At 44.1% G+C, this 17,953-nt stretch overlaps 1 protein-coding gene across 1 annotated transcript in view; it reads left to right on the forward strand.

Moving 5' to 3' along the window:
* T265_07402 (hypothetical protein) overlaps positions 1-6,694 on the forward strand; it is a gene marked incomplete at both ends in the record, with an annotated part of 14,034 nt that extends 7,340 nt beyond the window's left edge. The window contains 4 exons of the mRNA XM_009172912.1: positions 220-378; positions 1,451-1,572; positions 3,019-3,139; positions 6,371-6,694. Of these exons, the coding sequence (XP_009171176.1) occupies positions 220-378; positions 1,451-1,572; positions 3,019-3,139; positions 6,371-6,499 (531 nt within the window). The remainder of the gene's footprint in view (positions 1-219; positions 379-1,450; positions 1,573-3,018; positions 3,140-6,370) is intronic.
* Positions 6,695-17,953: the final 11,259 nt, after the last annotated feature.

Consider the following 17,953-nt stretch of genomic DNA (forward strand, 5'->3'; position numbering starts at 1 on the left):
TTATTTGTTCAAGGGAGTAGCCTACTCACTTCTCTGCTCCTAGGAAGCGTTCCATCTTCCGTAAAGTTGAAACCGGATCGTTTGATTGACTTCTTCGATGGTTTGCTCTTGGGGAGTACCAGGGAACATATACCACTGGTTGCTTCGTCCCTAGATGTAATCCACCACTTTGGAGCGTTTTACCTCACTGGAAATCGTTCACTTTCTGTTTTTGTCTAGCCTTGGGAGATGAACGGCATCAACTTGACGGACAAGTTTTTAGATACATACACAAAAATGTTGGAGAATAGCTACCTTGCTCGAATGAGCCGTTACTCCGAAATTATGGTGATAGACGGAAGCACCATGGACGTCTATGATGAAAATGACATCAGGATTGTAAGTTGCCCCTTGCTTTGAATTTTTCCCCATGCTTTGCTGTACCGAACCTGCATAAGTTGTTTTGGATATCGCTTTTCTCATTCTGGCCTGTGATATTCCACATTTTACATGACTATCGCCTCCGTGAATCAAACGCACAATCCTCACGAGAAGATATCCTTCAAGAATCAGTCAAGAAGTGCCTTTTATGGAGTTCATCCTCATAAGTAAACGGTCCTTCACGGTGTTTTACATCCACTTTACCGCTGCACTTAACCCGTTTTTAAGTTCTACTCAGATGATGGCTGACAAGCAACACCATAACCTTTTAGTAATAAAAGTCGTAGTTACTCACTAATTATGCTTTCCAGCAATTGCTTCTGTAATTATAATTCACACAAGAACACTTTCCTTATCGGATCCCAACCTATTGTCCTTCGGTCCCTGTGTGGGGTGAGCATCGTTAGTGGCCCCGGTGAGGAGGCTCAAATGAATCAGTTCTCGAACTTGCGTTTATCCGACTGGAATTCGACCCTCTTTCGAGCCTCTCACAGTCGACTGCCAGAATTAGCACGCTTGTTGTTTATTGCCCCACAAGATGGACGAAACCAGTCGTGGACTATCGATGAGTTTTCAGCAACCTTAAGAGTAGTGTATCACTATCAGCAAGCTTAATTAGCTGACAAGTGCACATACTGCCTGAAACTATCACGACGTTAGGCTATATGCTTATCAAACGTTCTAAGGAGAGTTCGCAATTTGATCACTGTCCATGAGACTGATGAAGACGTCTTTTGCATGAACAAAGTTACGGGTTCTCATTACAAAAAATTATACCCGTTTCCATTCGGCTTCGTCATAATAGAGTTCTGTTTGCCTGCAAACTAATTGTCTTATCCTTTGTCGAGCCTAATCTCTGAACTTCCATTAATCTTATTTCGTACTTGGCCAGGATGGCTTGCCTGCAGTTCCCTTTGTAGTGTGCTTGAGATGCGCTGGTCTGTCGGATAACTCGAAGTTCGGACCACCTGCCATCTGAAAAGCATGCACTTGTGTACAACACTCACCATTAGAATTTTCCCTAATCTAGATTGCCCAAAAAATAACTGAGATGAATTTCAGTGGTGCTCATCTCCTTCGAGATGACTACAAATTCCTCGAATGGCGAATGGGACTCTTCAACGACCGTGCCAAAATCAATGTTCGTGCCAAGTGAGTTCCGCCTCTCTATCATCTTATTTTCGTCATACTCGGACACTTGTTTTCTTGTCTGACGGTCCACGTGTTTCATTACACGCTGTCCATTTTTTAGCCTTTGACTGACGTGTCACCAAGTCGTGTTTCATAAGTTTCAGTCGCCCTCTTCCTTGGAGAGGCTAACCAAAGATGCCCTTTCCCTGAAGGGTGTTCACAATAGAAATAGAGTCTTCCCACAGCTGGATTCTTTTCAGAATGAAGCATTTGTTTCTTGATTGTTACGGTCGCAACCTGATCCACATTTTATGACGAATTGGTTCTCCTCTCCCACGAAGCATACCAAACTGTTTCCTCGATGAAGTGTTTCACCTCTGAGGATACAATCAATGAGGACCGTCTACTACAGTTCCTGCACTCGGATGACTACAATTCAGTTTTCTGCATTTCCTTTCCGCAGTCTCCTCATTTCTTTGCATCGTCGTAAAGACAGCTGCGGTGGAAATGCATGGAATTTCTCAATTCAGCTATTGATCAGCCCTATCTATCCAATTTGTATCTACTCTGTTGGGGCTTGTGACCTCACCTTGAAATGCGCCGTTTAGGTACGTGGATCAGCAGGATTGATGTCCCGATCCTCATTTCACCGTTTCATCTGGTCGGTCAATTGAACTAACTGATTAGACTCACTTGGTTGGTCGTACTTGTTGGGACACGACTTGACTCCCTGTAATTTAATACTATGTTCCGGTGGCGTAATTGTGTGAGGTGGCATCCTAATGTAGTCAGCTGACGTCATCTGAGGATTTTGTGTACGGTTGACAGCACACCGTGAACCAATGGGGACCGGCCTACTCATGCGCACACAGCTGTTACAACAAGGCACGTGACTTGCGCAATCCCCATCTAAGTGCTTCTTCTGCTATGCGCTCAGAAGTTGATGAGTTTCTTCTTGGTTGGTCTCATTTACTACGGAACAAGTCAAGTATCGTCTAGCAGTAAGACAAGGGCAACAAAAACACAAGGGTACACTCGACCGACACTACTCTATCGGTGGATCGTAAAATGTAGACTGATAAGGTCACAACGCTGCTGACTGATTCTGAATACGAAGGTATCGGGAAGTGTTTCTTGTTTGATTAGTGCTTGTAGGAACGATCTTCATTGTACGATGTTCCAAGGCGTTAGGTGTGCTTGTTTCCAGTCTCGGATATGTACGCTTCAATTGGTGAATTTGGCAATCAAAGGAGCACCTTGCTCCGGTCAAGTCATATCCATAGAACCCATTTGTGTATCATGCCATTTTCGTTCGACTTCCGTCAGTAAATCTTAGCCACTTCACGAGACGACTGGTAAATGAAATCGTTAAATTGCTCTATAGAGGGGACTGTTCAAGGGGAGGAGATAATTATCCCTCACGCCACCGTCAACCCTCCCTCTTTCTTTCTTCATCAAAAAATTCAGGTTCTCCGATGCCGGACGTAGTTTCTCCAAGCAATTCCAGAAAATTGACCCCCCGAAAGACATGTACGAATGCGTTTATAGCTACGATGCTCGTGAACATCAAGTTCGCCTGCTCTATATGGTAAGCATTTTCGGTTAACAATTCATAAGGTCGAAGTATCTGAGTTCGTAGATTAGTGATTTTCAAACCGGATTTGTTTTCAACTGGACCCTTAAGTTTTAATCGGCAATGGATTTTCCTCTACGCATACCGGATCCACCGAAACTCTTCCTAAAGGGGATTTGATCTCCACAGTGCATATATTTACAACACTCATCACTGTATCCGGGACAGTCCACGTCATTATTGGATCATTTCTTAATTTTACCAGCCTCTTTTAATGGTTATAATGGCTTCAAACGGGCTAATTTAGCCAAAATGTACTTAGTGATACGGTGTACTGTTGTCCGGCCGGGCTATTCAATTCCTTCCTAATCGTGAAGTTTTCAAACCCAGGACCATTAATTTCAAACGGGTCTGATGAATTTCTAGGAACATACAACTTACAACACTTAAACGATCTCCTCATAAACCAGAGGTTCAGATGGGATTCGTTTTGGTCTCCAACTCAATTTGCAACTGACTGTAATTCGGCATTTGTGTGCAATTTGGTGTTCAGTTGTAACAGCAGCCCTGTCAGTAGAGCATTCTAACGTGAAATGAAAGTTTAGTACGAATCTATATTTTTTCTAAGAATAGAGTATTATCAGTTTGCTGCTCAGCCCTGCGTGTAACTCACTGCTCTCATCGTGCTTCGAGCATCGACGCTGTGGACTCTTCAGGAGAGTCCTCTATTCGAGAGGGGGTTACTGTATAATGTTCGCACCGCGAGACTTGTGTCGCCCTCGATAGACTCATCAGTGACCTTAACACTTACACTTAACTGTGATTGCTAGATTCGCCACCTAGATGTTATAAGGATTTACCTGTTACTCAGAGGGTTATGGGTCTGTATCGCCGTAATTCATGCAACTAACAAGCGGTAGTTTCTTGCATTTCCAACACATCATGTTCCATCCAGTCCGCTAAGGTTATTCATGCCTTCTTCCTTAAGTAGGAAAACAATATCTGTTTCCCGATTAGCCAGTCTCGGAACGAACTAATTTCTTTGAGTCTATGGAAGCATGCATTGGTTATTTTTCATTCAGGTCATTCCATATGATCTCTCCAGAGATGTAACTGTACCTACCCAACAGATGATGCTTAGTTCGTTTTCAAAACATGCTCTGGTTTGCTAAGCTTATCGACTCTCAGGGGACTGCGTGGGTACAGACGGTCAAGAAAGTTTCATACCATCCAACTACCGCCTATAAGCACAAAACTAGATTAGATCACCTCGAACAAAAGCTACCTCTCTGGAGAGTCAGGCGAACTCATTGTCACTATCTATCTCAGTGTTTCACCTTCATCCTGTCCAAGGACGAGTCGGTTTCTTAGCTGTTTTTTTGGGTTTCCAACAGTGGCAGTTGGTAGGAAAGCCCTCGACTTAGTGTTGTGTAGTAACGGTATTTTTCTCAGCTTAGTTCTCGGTCTGAGCCTCCCAAGCTAGCGTTCGCGTCAAAACAGTCACCCAAGGTGCACAAGCTATATTAACGCCCAAAGCGAAGTCAGGAACACTTGTACAGCGCTTCATATATAACTTTCTGGAAGTTCTGACGCGTTCTGAATGCGGCATTGGCAACCGGCATTCGGCCAATACTGGGTCATGCTTGGCTGTTGGGTCCAGATTTTCGACCAATCAGGTCTCAGCTTGATGCCGGACCGGCAAGCGTCCCGAACTTTTGGCCAATCTTGCGCGGGATGAGTTGCTTGGCCGTAGCAACACCTGACTGCGAGCGGTAAAGCGCGATCCATGTGGAATTCCGCCTTACACCTTCATTGTTGTAATCACAGTCGCAGATGTGTAACAACAATGGGACACCTCGGCAACGAGAGATTGCACATACCAAAGTCAATGACAGATTCCAGGAACATCGCACTTTCGTCACTATATCAGAGCTTAACCAAGCGACTGAAAAATGAGTAGCCATCATGAGTAAACACCCCGAAGGATTCCCTAAATCATCCGGGAAGTGCTTTCCTAAGCTAGCAATATGTTCCTACGCTTAAGAAGGAAGAAACCATTTCAAGGCGGGGAGATGGCGCTCTCAGAAGGGAATCAGTATGAAAAAATACAAAGATACTTGTCCAAAAGCCGGTGAAAATCAGCGCCTTATTCTAAATCTGCCTAAAATTTGTACATATGTATCACAGAATAGCACAAACGAGAAATCCAACCAGGATTAAGTGGATATCCCGTGTGCAAATGAGAGTAGTGTTGGTTCCAGATACATGAGCAGAAAGCAGCTTACAGACCCAGACATCGCCCTGATGATCACGCCAGTCTTGGTACGGCTTTGAGCAAGAACAGTTGGCACAAGGAGCTTATTTATCCTTCTTTTTTTATCCGTACACACTTCCAAAAAGAGGCCGCTGGCTAGCTAGGAATCCGAGAAATGTTCGCACTGTTACACAGACAAGTCACCTGTTTCCGGGCAAGACCTAAATAAATTGATGTTGAATGTAGCTGTCTTTGCTCACAGAATTTGTCACACAGACTTATTGCTCCCACGCCGTCACCTGAAATGGGCACCTCGTTATCTCCACTCTAAGACTTGCATTTCCGCTAGACAAGTAGAAAGACCTGTTCTTACTTCATATTGCTACGTATTTTTCTGTTGAACAGCACAAAAATGCAGTAGGAATGGCACCACGTACCACGAAAAAAGTCAAACATGAGAAACCTGTAAAAAACTGGATCATACATGAGCCTTGTTAAAACACGTCTTTATTCTGGAAAGAGTAGAAGAGGAAGAAATGCCGTTAGTGTGTCGGAAAGACTAACACGTGAAATTTCATGTTTCATGTGGCAAAGTTGATGAGGTTATTGAAAGGAGATCCTGACAAGTTCTGTGTGCCGTGTATGAACTAATCGTAGTCTGACCCCTGAGGAGTGACTGCTGGTGGTGCCATGTGGTTCAAGTACAATTGCTTCTACTGGACAATATTCTAAATCAGTATGCTTATAGGAAACTCTGAAACGTTTCAAGAGGCTCCGCATGCAGATTCATGGAATGGGGCTAACATTGAGTTTGACCTGATTCAACTACAATCAGTTTCTCCAAATGTGGCGATCCTGTGTCACAAACTGGATGGACGGTATTTGTGACCTATTTGCGTACTGAGTTGATTCAAAGGCGCCTCAAATATTATTATAATATATACACATATATATGTATATACATATTATAATATTATTTTGTTCTCTTCCAGGATCCTCGAACCAAGTACCCTCCATCGTTCAACACCCGATACAACAATTTGCTCAACATCATGTTCAACCCGTTCTTAGTTGAAGGCAACTTCGCACGGGACCTGCCAAGACAGTTCTTATGGTTCTAGGGCCATGCAGCTACTTTGACCTTTAGTTCCTGCCTTTCACAATCATCTGCAATACATACCTGTCAGTCTGCTGTTCCACCAAATGGCGTTTGGCCAGCCGTTTTGTTCTGTCGCTTCGTATCTACTATTCAGTTTGTTAGTAGTGGGATGTGTATTCGTGTTTTCGATAGCCAGTAAGCAGGCACCCGTTTGGACGGCTCAGTCATGTTATGGTCGATCTCTTGAACATTGAGTGTTTAAAAATCTTACGAAGGATCAACCTTTACAGGCCAAGTATCTCTTGTATATCACTGCTTTGATTCGACTCGCTTTCGACAGTCTGCAAAACTGTGTGAAGAACAACGCACGACGACCCGGTCAGTATCAGCCTTTATATGCACATACCGAATTGTGTAACTTGTCAAGGACATTTCTTTAACTTCTCCAAGGCAAGTGAGAACTAATTTAAATACATCATCCTTCATTCGCATGAAGTCTGAAGATGGCGACCACAGCCTTCCACCAATTTATTTCCACTCCAATAAGGGACGATTTTGTTCCGATCGCGGCAAATTTGCCGTTAGGCTGGTAGGCTAGATACCGCTTCCAAAAATGGATCGAGAAATTTTGGCAACTGTTGCCTCTAGGGCCTGTCTTTCTATGAAATCAACAAACATGTAAGCCACATGACATGTGTACTGATTTTTGGCGAACCAAGGTTCCTTGATACCAAGTATGGCACGTTTGGGTATCTTCGATGCGCAGTCGTGGCTCCATAAGTAAGCTTGATGACTGAACTTACCGTACAAATGAATGCTCACTCAACTTGTGTGAATTGTAGCGAATGGTGATATCCACCTTGGACAATGAATGATGTAGTTGTCGTAATAAATGCTAAGAACACTTCAGTGTTGGCAACCCGAATCACCAGAGGAAATCAGCTGTGTGGCGTTAACTTCGGCTGCAATGGATCAAGTTATCAATTACAGAACGATATTGAGATTGATAGACTTAGTCGATAAGATCACTTGAGTCTTTGCTGCTCTGATTAACGCGTTGCAGTAGTGTCAGAAAACAATGGTTTCACAGAAACTCTCAGCTACCTGGGTCTCCAGTCGCCGCTACGGACAACGCTTGAAGTTAGGTAATGTCCTTGGGGACAGGTAACATTCGGCTTGAAAACTGTAGGCACACGTGAATTCTACTTTCTTTTGTAGTGATCAACGCCTGTTAAGCAAGTATCTCTGCGGCTCCCTCAAATTGCGATTTATGGAGCGTCAACTGCGACCAAACAAAGGGCTTAATCCCCCCTAGAAACTGGATCTGCATGCAAAGTGGGAATTCAGAAAGACTTAAGACTCTCCAGCATGACAAAGGACTACCTATACCAATCGTTTAGACTCAGCAAAACACTCGACCTAAGGAAATTATCTCGAATCCGAAATCAGCTCGAGAAAGTTCTGTTTTGCTGGAGAGATATGGAAATTGAAGTTGCACCAGCGTAACGCTATTTCAACTAAAATGGATACGCACATTTCGGGCAGCTGTGAACGCCCTTTGAATGATACTAATGAAAATAGAGAGGTTTATTCTGTCCCCGAATTTCACACAGAGCATGCACGCGTTTTTGTCGGTTACATAAAATTTCCTTGCTTGAACATGCTGATAACTTCATGGTGGTCTTCAAATAGCTTTCGTCTTTCTGGCAAATGCAGCCCCATGCAAGCTGTTTCACTTCCTTTAAATCGTGACACCGTCCAATCCATCGGCACAAGACTGTGAGGTGAAATTCAATCCTTCGACTATTGCATCATATTTGACTACACGCATTGCGGTAGTCAACTATTTTTAGGCGGGACCTTGAACCCAAACCGCTTTGCTCTTCCCAGATGGCTAATGAGTTTGACATTCGTGTGATTGGTCAAGAGGTCGGGCCTCTGGCCTGTCCAGCCTTGACGCTGGACAGGCCACAGGCAAAAAAGAACCAATATTATTCCAATATGAGCTGGTTTCCAGCGCTTCGTCCGAATTTTCCAAATGTTACCGTTCCATACATTTCAAATAGGCAACGCTGTACGCGGTTTGCTCCGGGCGCTCAATACGTTCAGGGCATCTCTGTTGATCGCACCACTAGAAACACTTGCTCGGGAGNCTTTCAGCCTTGACGCTGGACAGGCCAGAGGCAAAAAAGAAACAAAAAGCCAGTATGAGCTGGTTTCCAGCGCTTCGTCCGAATTTTCCAAATGTTACCGTTCCATACATTTCAAATAGGCAACGCTGTACGCGGTTTGCTCCGGGTGCTCAATACGTTCAGTGCATCTCTGATGATCGCTCCACTGGAAACACTTGCTCGGGAGGATCAGACCGAGGACTGAGCTGAAGTACAACCGTTATTTCATCAGTATGTCAACCTCAGTGCATCGTGTAATTTCTGTCCTACATTATACCGCGTGCTAGGTTCTTTGCATGTTTGGGGAAACTGTGGATGACCAACCAAAAGAATTAAAGGAAGTGGATGACTAGTTCCAAGACCATGAGGTAAACCATGCTGAACCAATAGTCGTTTTCACCCACCGCGATACTATTGTGTTTCACTCGGGTTCAGACAGAGAGAAGGCTTTGAGATGCTGAGATATGTTACAGATTTCCCCAACAACTTCTCTCTGATCCAAGGCCCACTCAGTTATCAGAAAACTGTTATCCTGCATGCGAGCAAACCACATTCAGGAGAATGATGCTGGCTAGGTTGGACAAAGTGGTTTTTGCCAGACCTATCGTAATGTTTACAGTGGGTGGCTGGTGCTCTACCACGTGAACGATGAGTTATTATCACAGGACAGAGTAGCCGGTCGACACTTTCGGCCGTTTTGTGCATAATTCTGGTGAACGAGCTCTGCTGACCAGATCAACGAAAACTGGGGAGCAAACAGACTGGTTTGTTCCGAATCATTGGGTTTACTGGACCGTGAGAGTTAAAAGAAACCCACTATCAGACAGCGTTTAGTGTCACCTCGTTAATGTCGACCCAGTGGGGTTTCACTACCACTGGGACGTAAATACTCTGTTGATATCTCTTGCGAATCAACGGCAATTAGTGGGTGTTTTGTCTTGGTTAGTTGACTACTCAGGAGTAGCAGGACCTGTTCGCATCTTTCCCGATTGTTTCCCAGTTTCTTTGTTCCCTGATTAAGGCTTGATTTCTTTTGACTAATAATGTCGAGATTTTGTCATCTGTCTATCGCTTGAAATTTCGAGCGTCTGCTCTGGGGACCGAACTCGGATCGCAGACGAACACGCTATCCACCGCGCATTCGATTTTAACACGTGGCACGTGCTACTTTGTCGGGCTGTCATCTAAAGACTGCAGATAGATTCCCTTTCCCTTTGGTTCGGAAATGCCTCTTGAGCGTACTGAATCTCTTCTGCGCCGTCATCCCCATGTACTGAAAATTTACATTGTTTATCATTTGATATCGTTATTGTTTCTGGAAAGCCCGGCTGCCTCAGTATCCCCGTTTTCTGCTCTTTTTTTCTCCTTCCGCTATTATTGATTGCACATTCTGTTTAATCCGTGATGATTATTGACCCATTTGTTCGTATAACCAGTTGTCAATAAGTAGGTATTTACTGCCTCTATTCACCTGTCCCTACTTCCTGCTACTTACTGATTACCAAGTACGCAGTTTGATGGCTCCAATGATCCTCTAAGACCCTAAGCTGCCAGCTTCCTACGTAATCTGTAGTGCGGAAGATGCATGCCTGGCAAAGGATATCGCGGTTCCTCCAGTAATTAAGGTTAATTCGCAACTTGCTAACAAATCATAAACCGCAGAACTGAAATCGTTCAAGCCTTTACCCTCCGTGAAAGGGGAAGGTTCCACTTTTCGGAAGTGTGCTTTTACTAAGATAGCATAATGGCCCTCTCTCACCAGGGCGCTTCCAAGGAAGAAGCAGTCTAGTCACCTAGTTTGAACAGTACCCTCTATACATTCTGTCATTTTGCACTCTGATTTACTATCCGAACTGCCCAGGTATCCATTCAGAAACTGTTAATGCAAACGCCAACTACGTTATTAATCCCTTTGAATCAGTGCAAGAAAGTACGTTTGAAGATACTGTACTGCATTCTTTTGGGATGCGTTCTGAGGTTGATTGGTGTAAACTTACGACAACAGAGCACATCCTACTACTCATAAGGTTACTGAAAATTCTTCGATAGCCCACTACCGGTTTCGCCCCCCTTGGTGCTCGTCAGGTAGGCGCATTACGAACATACATGTATCGCGAATTCTCGAATATCGTAGCAACTGAACCATGAGGCGTCCTAGTGCGGCACATTCAGTTGCCTGGATTCAGCTGGGTTCCAGGTAAGTCTCTTGCAAAACCAAATTCGTTTGCAAGGTGAAAGGATAGGATTTTTCAGGCAAAAAAGCCGACTGTCCGTTCGTCTGTTTAGGAGAAATCTGTCCCACTTATTTACGAGGAGCACTACATTCACAAAATGTCAGTACAGAGAGTGGTCATAAAATTTTGGGAACTGGTTTTTCTCAAATAGTTCTACCCGCTATGAACTGTTGGTAGATCAATATTTTTCCATAAAAATCTGGAGGAATTATGCCGAGATGGCCTGAGCATGTAAGCCATTCCGCCGCGATCCTCGCCCTTACAATACATCTTGCATCCAAGGGTTGTTTCGAAATTCTGATGAAGTCAACTGTTTGATAAGCCATGTACCCAGCTAATGATGACGCCTTGACAGCCGAAGTTGCCGAGCGTCACAGCGTCCGCAAACTTACAAGACAACGTTAGCTATCCCACGTCTAACTGAAGCAAAAGATAAAACTAGGCAAAGGCCTAGCGATGTCCTCTGTCCTTTCCACCGAACGAACCGAATGTGCTGTCTGTGTGGTATCGCTATAGGGCTTTTGCTTACCTTACTTGGGACGCTTTTTCACACATGTCGATGGTTTCGGTATCAGCTGAATATGGTGTAGCGGTACAGTGGGGATCACGGGATGGCGATGGGAACCCATTCAAGTTAGTGAACCCCACCCAAGCTTGTAATCAGGTGTTAACCGTACTGTCGATTTCCCAGCCAGCCATACTCTGACGCACCTGAATTAGTTCATTTTGGCAGTCTGGTGAAATGTGGTCAGCTGAAAGCTGAATCGTAGCATGCCGTACACCCGAAGCGGACGTGAAACGGCAACGGATTTCAGACAATGTATTCAACAGAATCCGTTTTTCTTAAAGAAATCACTCAGCCATGTCATTTTTCCAGTGTTAAGCGGCCGCTAAGAAAGGACGAGGACTGATAAACCGCCAGGTTTCGCAAGCATAGACTGGAGCGGTCGGAAAGCCAGGATTGGTTTTGAACCACTGATCTTTCGACTAATAGTATCGAGCCTTAATCGGTGGAGTATCTCGATCGTTCCGAGGAAACCAGTGCTAATATTTGACTCAAAGTAAGTGGATTTGCCTGTGTGTGTGCAAGTCATTCGAGCTTGAATGTGATCTTTCCGAAAAGATCTTAAACTCTTTCTTCCTGTCATAACCACCCTCTCGAATCCATTGATCCAATTGTCTGTGATCCTAACATCCTATTTTTTTAGACTTCTCAGCCTTTTGAATTCCACTGCCCTGTGTAACATGATCAGCCTTGACTAAAGAGTAGTGCGATGTAACGAATGCCACTAATAGGGCAGATTCGAAGCTCAGCGTGTGTCAACGACGTAAATCAACTACGGTCGTTGTTTGAATCGGTTGTGTTAGTGCTTCCAGAATCCTGGGAACATCACGTCGTCGGTTACGAGGCCGAACAAAACAGATACAAGTTCACTGAAAAGTCGAAAAAAACATCAGGAAGGCAGCAACTTTGGGAGTTAGGTAACACGTTCGTTCCATTCCTAACTTTTGGGGCCGGTGTTATTCTCCCGGGTTTTAAGAAATATGAACACGAATTATCCCATTCTTTGGCGTTGGATCATTATCACAATACCTCAGGTCTTCTTTCAAAATTTCCAGCAGAATTGCGCAGCGTCACTTTCTGATCTCATGGAAGCTAAAGGTTCGGACAGCCATAAACTAAGTTTCGCCCGATTCGCGAGCAATTTGTGTTTCATTGATCCATCGCTGAGGCATACATGCGCTTGTACAGAATGTTTGCAGTTTGCTGGCGGATTTCCTCAGTGCCACGTATCGTTACGTTGAAGACCTTGAACAAACTGTCGTAGTGTTACTCTACTTCCACACTTGTCAATCAATACGTTTGGTAAGTCAGAAATAACCACGTTCGGTAGACATTTGCTCGCCGCAGTTTTAGGTTGCCCACTCGGTACAGCTCGCCAACCGGTAATACTAAACAGCCAGTCATTTCGCAGTCGACAAAAATCATCGCTCACTAGCTGTGCATCGTTCGCCAGATCATCACTCACTCACCGTGAACATCAAAATACCCTTTGCCCAACCTAATGGGCATCAGCCCCTGGGTATCCGGTTTGCTGGCTGACAAGATCAATTGAGCGTACTCATCAGATACACTCATTTGCATGCCAACTTGGTTCCCACGGGAGATTCACACGAATCCCATCTGAGTCTCTCGTTTATGATGTTCTTCTTCAACTGAATGAGCTGCACCAGGCCGCCCCATGTTTCGGCAACCTTATGAGTAGCTTGCTACGTCTACTCGTGTATTCATTTGACAGAGTAAGCAACTGTCTGCTGGAGTGACCGCCAAAGCGCGGGACATCCGGAGCATTTTTCTGTCATGGTGTTACATGAGACCTCGTCACTGCACAATTTTCTCCCAACCTCCGGTCTTCGTTTTTGTCCATCCTATTGTTTCGCAAGAGGCGTAAATAGGTTATCATAAACTCTTATTAAAGCAAGTCTTCATTTCGAGAAATACACTCATTTGCAAATCAATTTGGTTTTCACGAGAGACTCAACTGAATCTCTCGTTTATGATGTTCTACAACTGAATGTGCTGCACACAGGCTGCCTCATGTTTCAGTTGGCTCGATATTCGAGATATCGCAGTATACTTTCATGAAAGAAACTACTCACAAGGTTGCTGAGAGAGATTCAGTTGAGTCTCTCGCGAAAACCAAATTGATTTGCAAATGGGTGTATTTCTCGAAAACAGGCCAACTTGGGTTCAAGTAGAACATAAGGTTGAAACTCGGGGACTGCGCCTACCTGATGAGCTCCAAGTAGGGCGAAACCGATCGTGGGCTGTCGAAGAGTTTTCAGCAACCCTGTGAGTAGTTTCCGTCAAGTCTTCATTAATTTTTCAGGTGAGAAGGAAAAAGCTTGTTATCACCTGGAATTTTCTGGGTTCGAACCCCGCTGTTTTCCTATTTTAAACGGATGACGAGGGTGTGATGCAATGTTTTCCTGAAGCTCACAGGTACTGAACAGTGAGATGCGGGATGATGACAGGGAGAAACACGACAAAATCAGTTAATTATGGCGTATCTGGAAAACATAGCCTCTCCTGTCTTTTCAGTGAAGAAAAGTTATCAAAAGTACGTATGGGATGTGTTCAGTGATTATGATTGTCCCATATGCTAGGGCGAAAAAGAATCCGAGCAAGCATCCGGAACGGTTGATTGGAAAAGACTGCATGGTGAGGCGACAGTATCGAAATCAGACTACCTCTGCAAATGGCTAATATGACTTGTTATGATTTTATATGTAAGTAAGTTACGGGAGATCGGAGAAGGTATGCTGGCCTGAAATGAACAGAAACCATGAAACGGACCACGAATTGGATAAAATGCTATCCAGGCTTAAAAGGTAGTAAAATCCTGATGGCTCAGACGCACTGTTTTGGGGACATCGTGACAGCCGTAAACTTCAGCAGACATATAATAAGCAGAAACTTGTTGGTAGCCCTCCAACGGACACGTAACAATCTTTCTGTTTGGTGAAGACTGGTGGCGGTTCTAAGTGATGAACAAAAGGTTAAGGCTCCTGACGCTCCCGTTCCCCTGCATAATTCCTACAGTGACTTAAACAACCAGCATTCTTTGGAATTTTCTCCTGACATATTGGGTCATTTTGCAAAACCACAACTGCTTTTCCGAACTAGACTAGATTGCTGTGTGGATCTGAGCCCCATTGAAACTGCTAGTGGTTTGATAATATAAACAGTCTGTTTTGCGAAACACTTATTTTTCCTCCGGTTAATTTGACCCAAGACGTTTGTAGTGGATGAATTGCAGAAACTTGGGGTGTGTGTTACTGCCACCCTCTCGAAAACCGGCGAGTTTCAAGGGAGAAATATCACCACACTTCTAATCCAGGAATCGATTTCACTTGTCAGTCGAGCAGTGGATTTACACCGTCGTGTCACATGTGGCCAGTGTTGTCTTTACTTGGAAAGCCCGGAGGTTTTATGAATTGGTTAATCTTCAGTCCAGATATGTTGAACGGTAGTTTGGATGCTCAAAATACGTCCTAAAATAACCTCATGTTCCATTTGTTCATGGAACCAATACTCAATACAGCATCTTCTGTTCTCATCTTTCTGTTCCGACTGCCCGGTACCCACTGAATGCCAGCTCCGTAGGGTCCAACAGCTCCAATCTTTCTGTAAGATCCATAGCCGCCCTGATCTTACAACGACATTCAGGTCCTCGAGATACTCTTTTTCAATATGACATTACTGTCAAAATTCGTTAAAGCTCCTCAACAGCCAACCACAGATTTAGCTCTGATATCGATTCATCAAGCAGTCGTAGCTCCCAGACTCATTTCTTATTTGGACGCCCAAATAGGTGTATGTGGAGTCGTAAACTGGCTTGAGGTTAAGCTTGGATAAGGGCCATTCTTCACTAAAGGTCTCGTGTGCTTCGGAGCTCAGCTGAACTTGAATTCAAGATACTGAAGCATTTTCTTCGGTAATATACACTACTTCCAGAGCTGACAAAAATCGCAGGACATTGTTTCCTTTCTGTTTCTAATTTCATGGAAATGGCGCAGTTAACTCAGGTTTGAAGATTAAATTCCTTGTGGAGATTCGAGTTCTTATTTTCTAATTGTAGATGAGTCCGCGAAAGACCGAATAAACATCAGCATCAACAGTCTGAACCAACGACGAAAACACTACATTCCTAGTACTAGTCTAGGCCATGGATGGTTCAATGAAGTAAATCGGACTGGTTTTTAGGGTAATCTGTCACACTGATTAGTTTGCACTCCATCGATGCGTCCTGAATTGTGGGGCTTATTTGGAAATTGTGATATTTTTCAGTGTACCTACCATATAAACGGGTGCAGGAAGGGGTTTTCGACCCAAACCCAGCCCACGTTCTACTACCTGAGCGTGTCGACATGGACACTTACGGAGTTTCTCACAGTTGTTTGGTTGGTTGCGACGCTCAAACGCCATAGGAACTCAGATTACGTCGGAACGTTAACGACGTTAACTCCTGCCAAACGGTCTCTACCAGCAGCTGAGTGCCAGAGCGGACTGGGTTATGACAGGAAGACTTGAAATATTTACACAAGGGGAGTGGCAAGATGATGCGGAGTTCGGTTTGTAGTCAGTCGGCAGACACAGAATACAGAAAGAGAGGGGGGATGGACAAACAGACCAGGCTGATAAATTCGGCAAGACATTGACAGCGTGGTGTAACTGGATGGTGTTGAAGCTAATTCCAATAAAACCAGAGCCAAGCAGTCGAACCAGCAAGTAGACTGAGTGTGGGAATGGTAGGTGGGCGGAAGGCCTAGTCATCGTGTTGTCCACCCATGTTAGGATTCCTTATGCCGTTACGCGGCTTTTGGACCTCACGATTTGCCAACTCAGTAACTTTAAACTCAACCAAACATGTATTCGCAACAAGCACTTACAAAAATAGTTGGAAATCTTAATTATTCCACGGTTGCAGAAGGATTATCGGCAAAAATCTTGTTTTTTACAAGTGGCATCCATTCAAAGTATTGTTTAGTCGGGAGGGGGTGGTGTTTTCCAGAACGAAATTAAATTGAAAAGGGTCAATAAACTTCACTTTCCTTTCACTATAAGGAAATACACAAATTTATTGAATGATTGGGACCATTGAATGGACATGTTGCCACTATTCCTAGAAGGATACTGCGTTATGAAAGATTGCTGAAGCTTGCCTCCAAGTCAGTCGACCTTCTGTGGTTCGGAGCAACGCAAATCCTTGCGAAGATCACCGTTCTCTTAGTAATTGAATTGCTTATATCGTTTCCTTATATCGTCTCTATTTTCAATAGGGTCAACTGTCTGCCAATGCTCTGTAGCGTTTTAATTTTTTTTTCTCTTCATTTGTGTCATAATCATTCTGTTTACTGTACATAGTGCATTGTGGCTCTGTACGCACACAATCGCCTCCGTCCTTGGCACACGCGCGATTATCACTCATTTCCAGAACTTTGCTGTCACTTGACCGCAGTTCATTGTCGGCTAATCGGCTGTTACCTACAGCTTGGAAATCCGGTCGTCAACCCCCTGCAATAAACTATCATTCTAGGGGTAAAACAAAGCGTCGAGATCAGATTACGCTATCCACATACGCTTGTGATTCTGGTTTGTTCTGGGTGACTGAAACTCAGTCCTTTTCACTTTGTTCAACGGACACAATGCGGCCTTAGTCACATTATGGTCAGGTTGCTGTTGATTTTTTCGCCTAGATTGGCACTCATCTTTCAAGCGTTTCCTCACTAAACCAGGAAACATCGTCAGCGCAATGTTGGGTTTATCGAAGTGATGCTGAAGTCATAATACGCTACTCATAAGTTTGCTGAAAATTCTTTGTCTGCCTACGACCGGTGTTTTGCCCTTCTTGGGGCTTGTCAGGTAGGCACAGTCCCCGAGTTTCCGTCAACCTTATATTCGATTTGAGCCCCATTTGTATGAAATCACCGGACTACACTCATTTGCAAACAACTGGGGTTTCACGGGTTTGAAAACACCACAAACGAGAGGTTCAGCTGGGTTCCAGGTGATTCTACCGCAAAATCAAGTTTTTTGCAAATGAGTGCGTTTCGTTGATAGAGAACTCCTTCCATCTACGTTGAAAGGACATTTTGCTAGGACGGACGATTAATGGGGGGGACATCAAATCACGGGATCAGTTGTTCCCAAGGTGCTTCCTAGATGGATTCTTATAGAGAGTACAGAGTACAACGTGAAAAAATTGGAATCTTCATAACCATTTCTATCTTTTGGGAATTCGCTGGATGAGGGTTTGTCACGATTGCAATTTAACGATATTCCTGATCAGCACCCCATACTCTAATGAAAGGATAATCAGGTTCAAATGGGGACCCAGCTCCTTCGAAACAAGACGCCTCAAAATTAGCCAAGCGACTCCTGCTATCTTTTCAGAACGGACACGTCTTACGGTAGATGAAATGGTGGAAGTTATAAAAGTTCTCCTCAGTTTCACTTACGTCGTTTTTAACTCCGTGGTTTACACACAAGAACGGACTTTAGCAATG

Source organism: Opisthorchis viverrini, assembly GCF_000715545.1.
Source record: "Opisthorchis viverrini unplaced genomic scaffold opera_v5_170, whole genome shotgun sequence".
NCBI classification, from domain to species: domain Eukaryota; kingdom Metazoa; phylum Platyhelminthes; class Trematoda; order Opisthorchiida; family Opisthorchiidae; genus Opisthorchis; species Opisthorchis viverrini.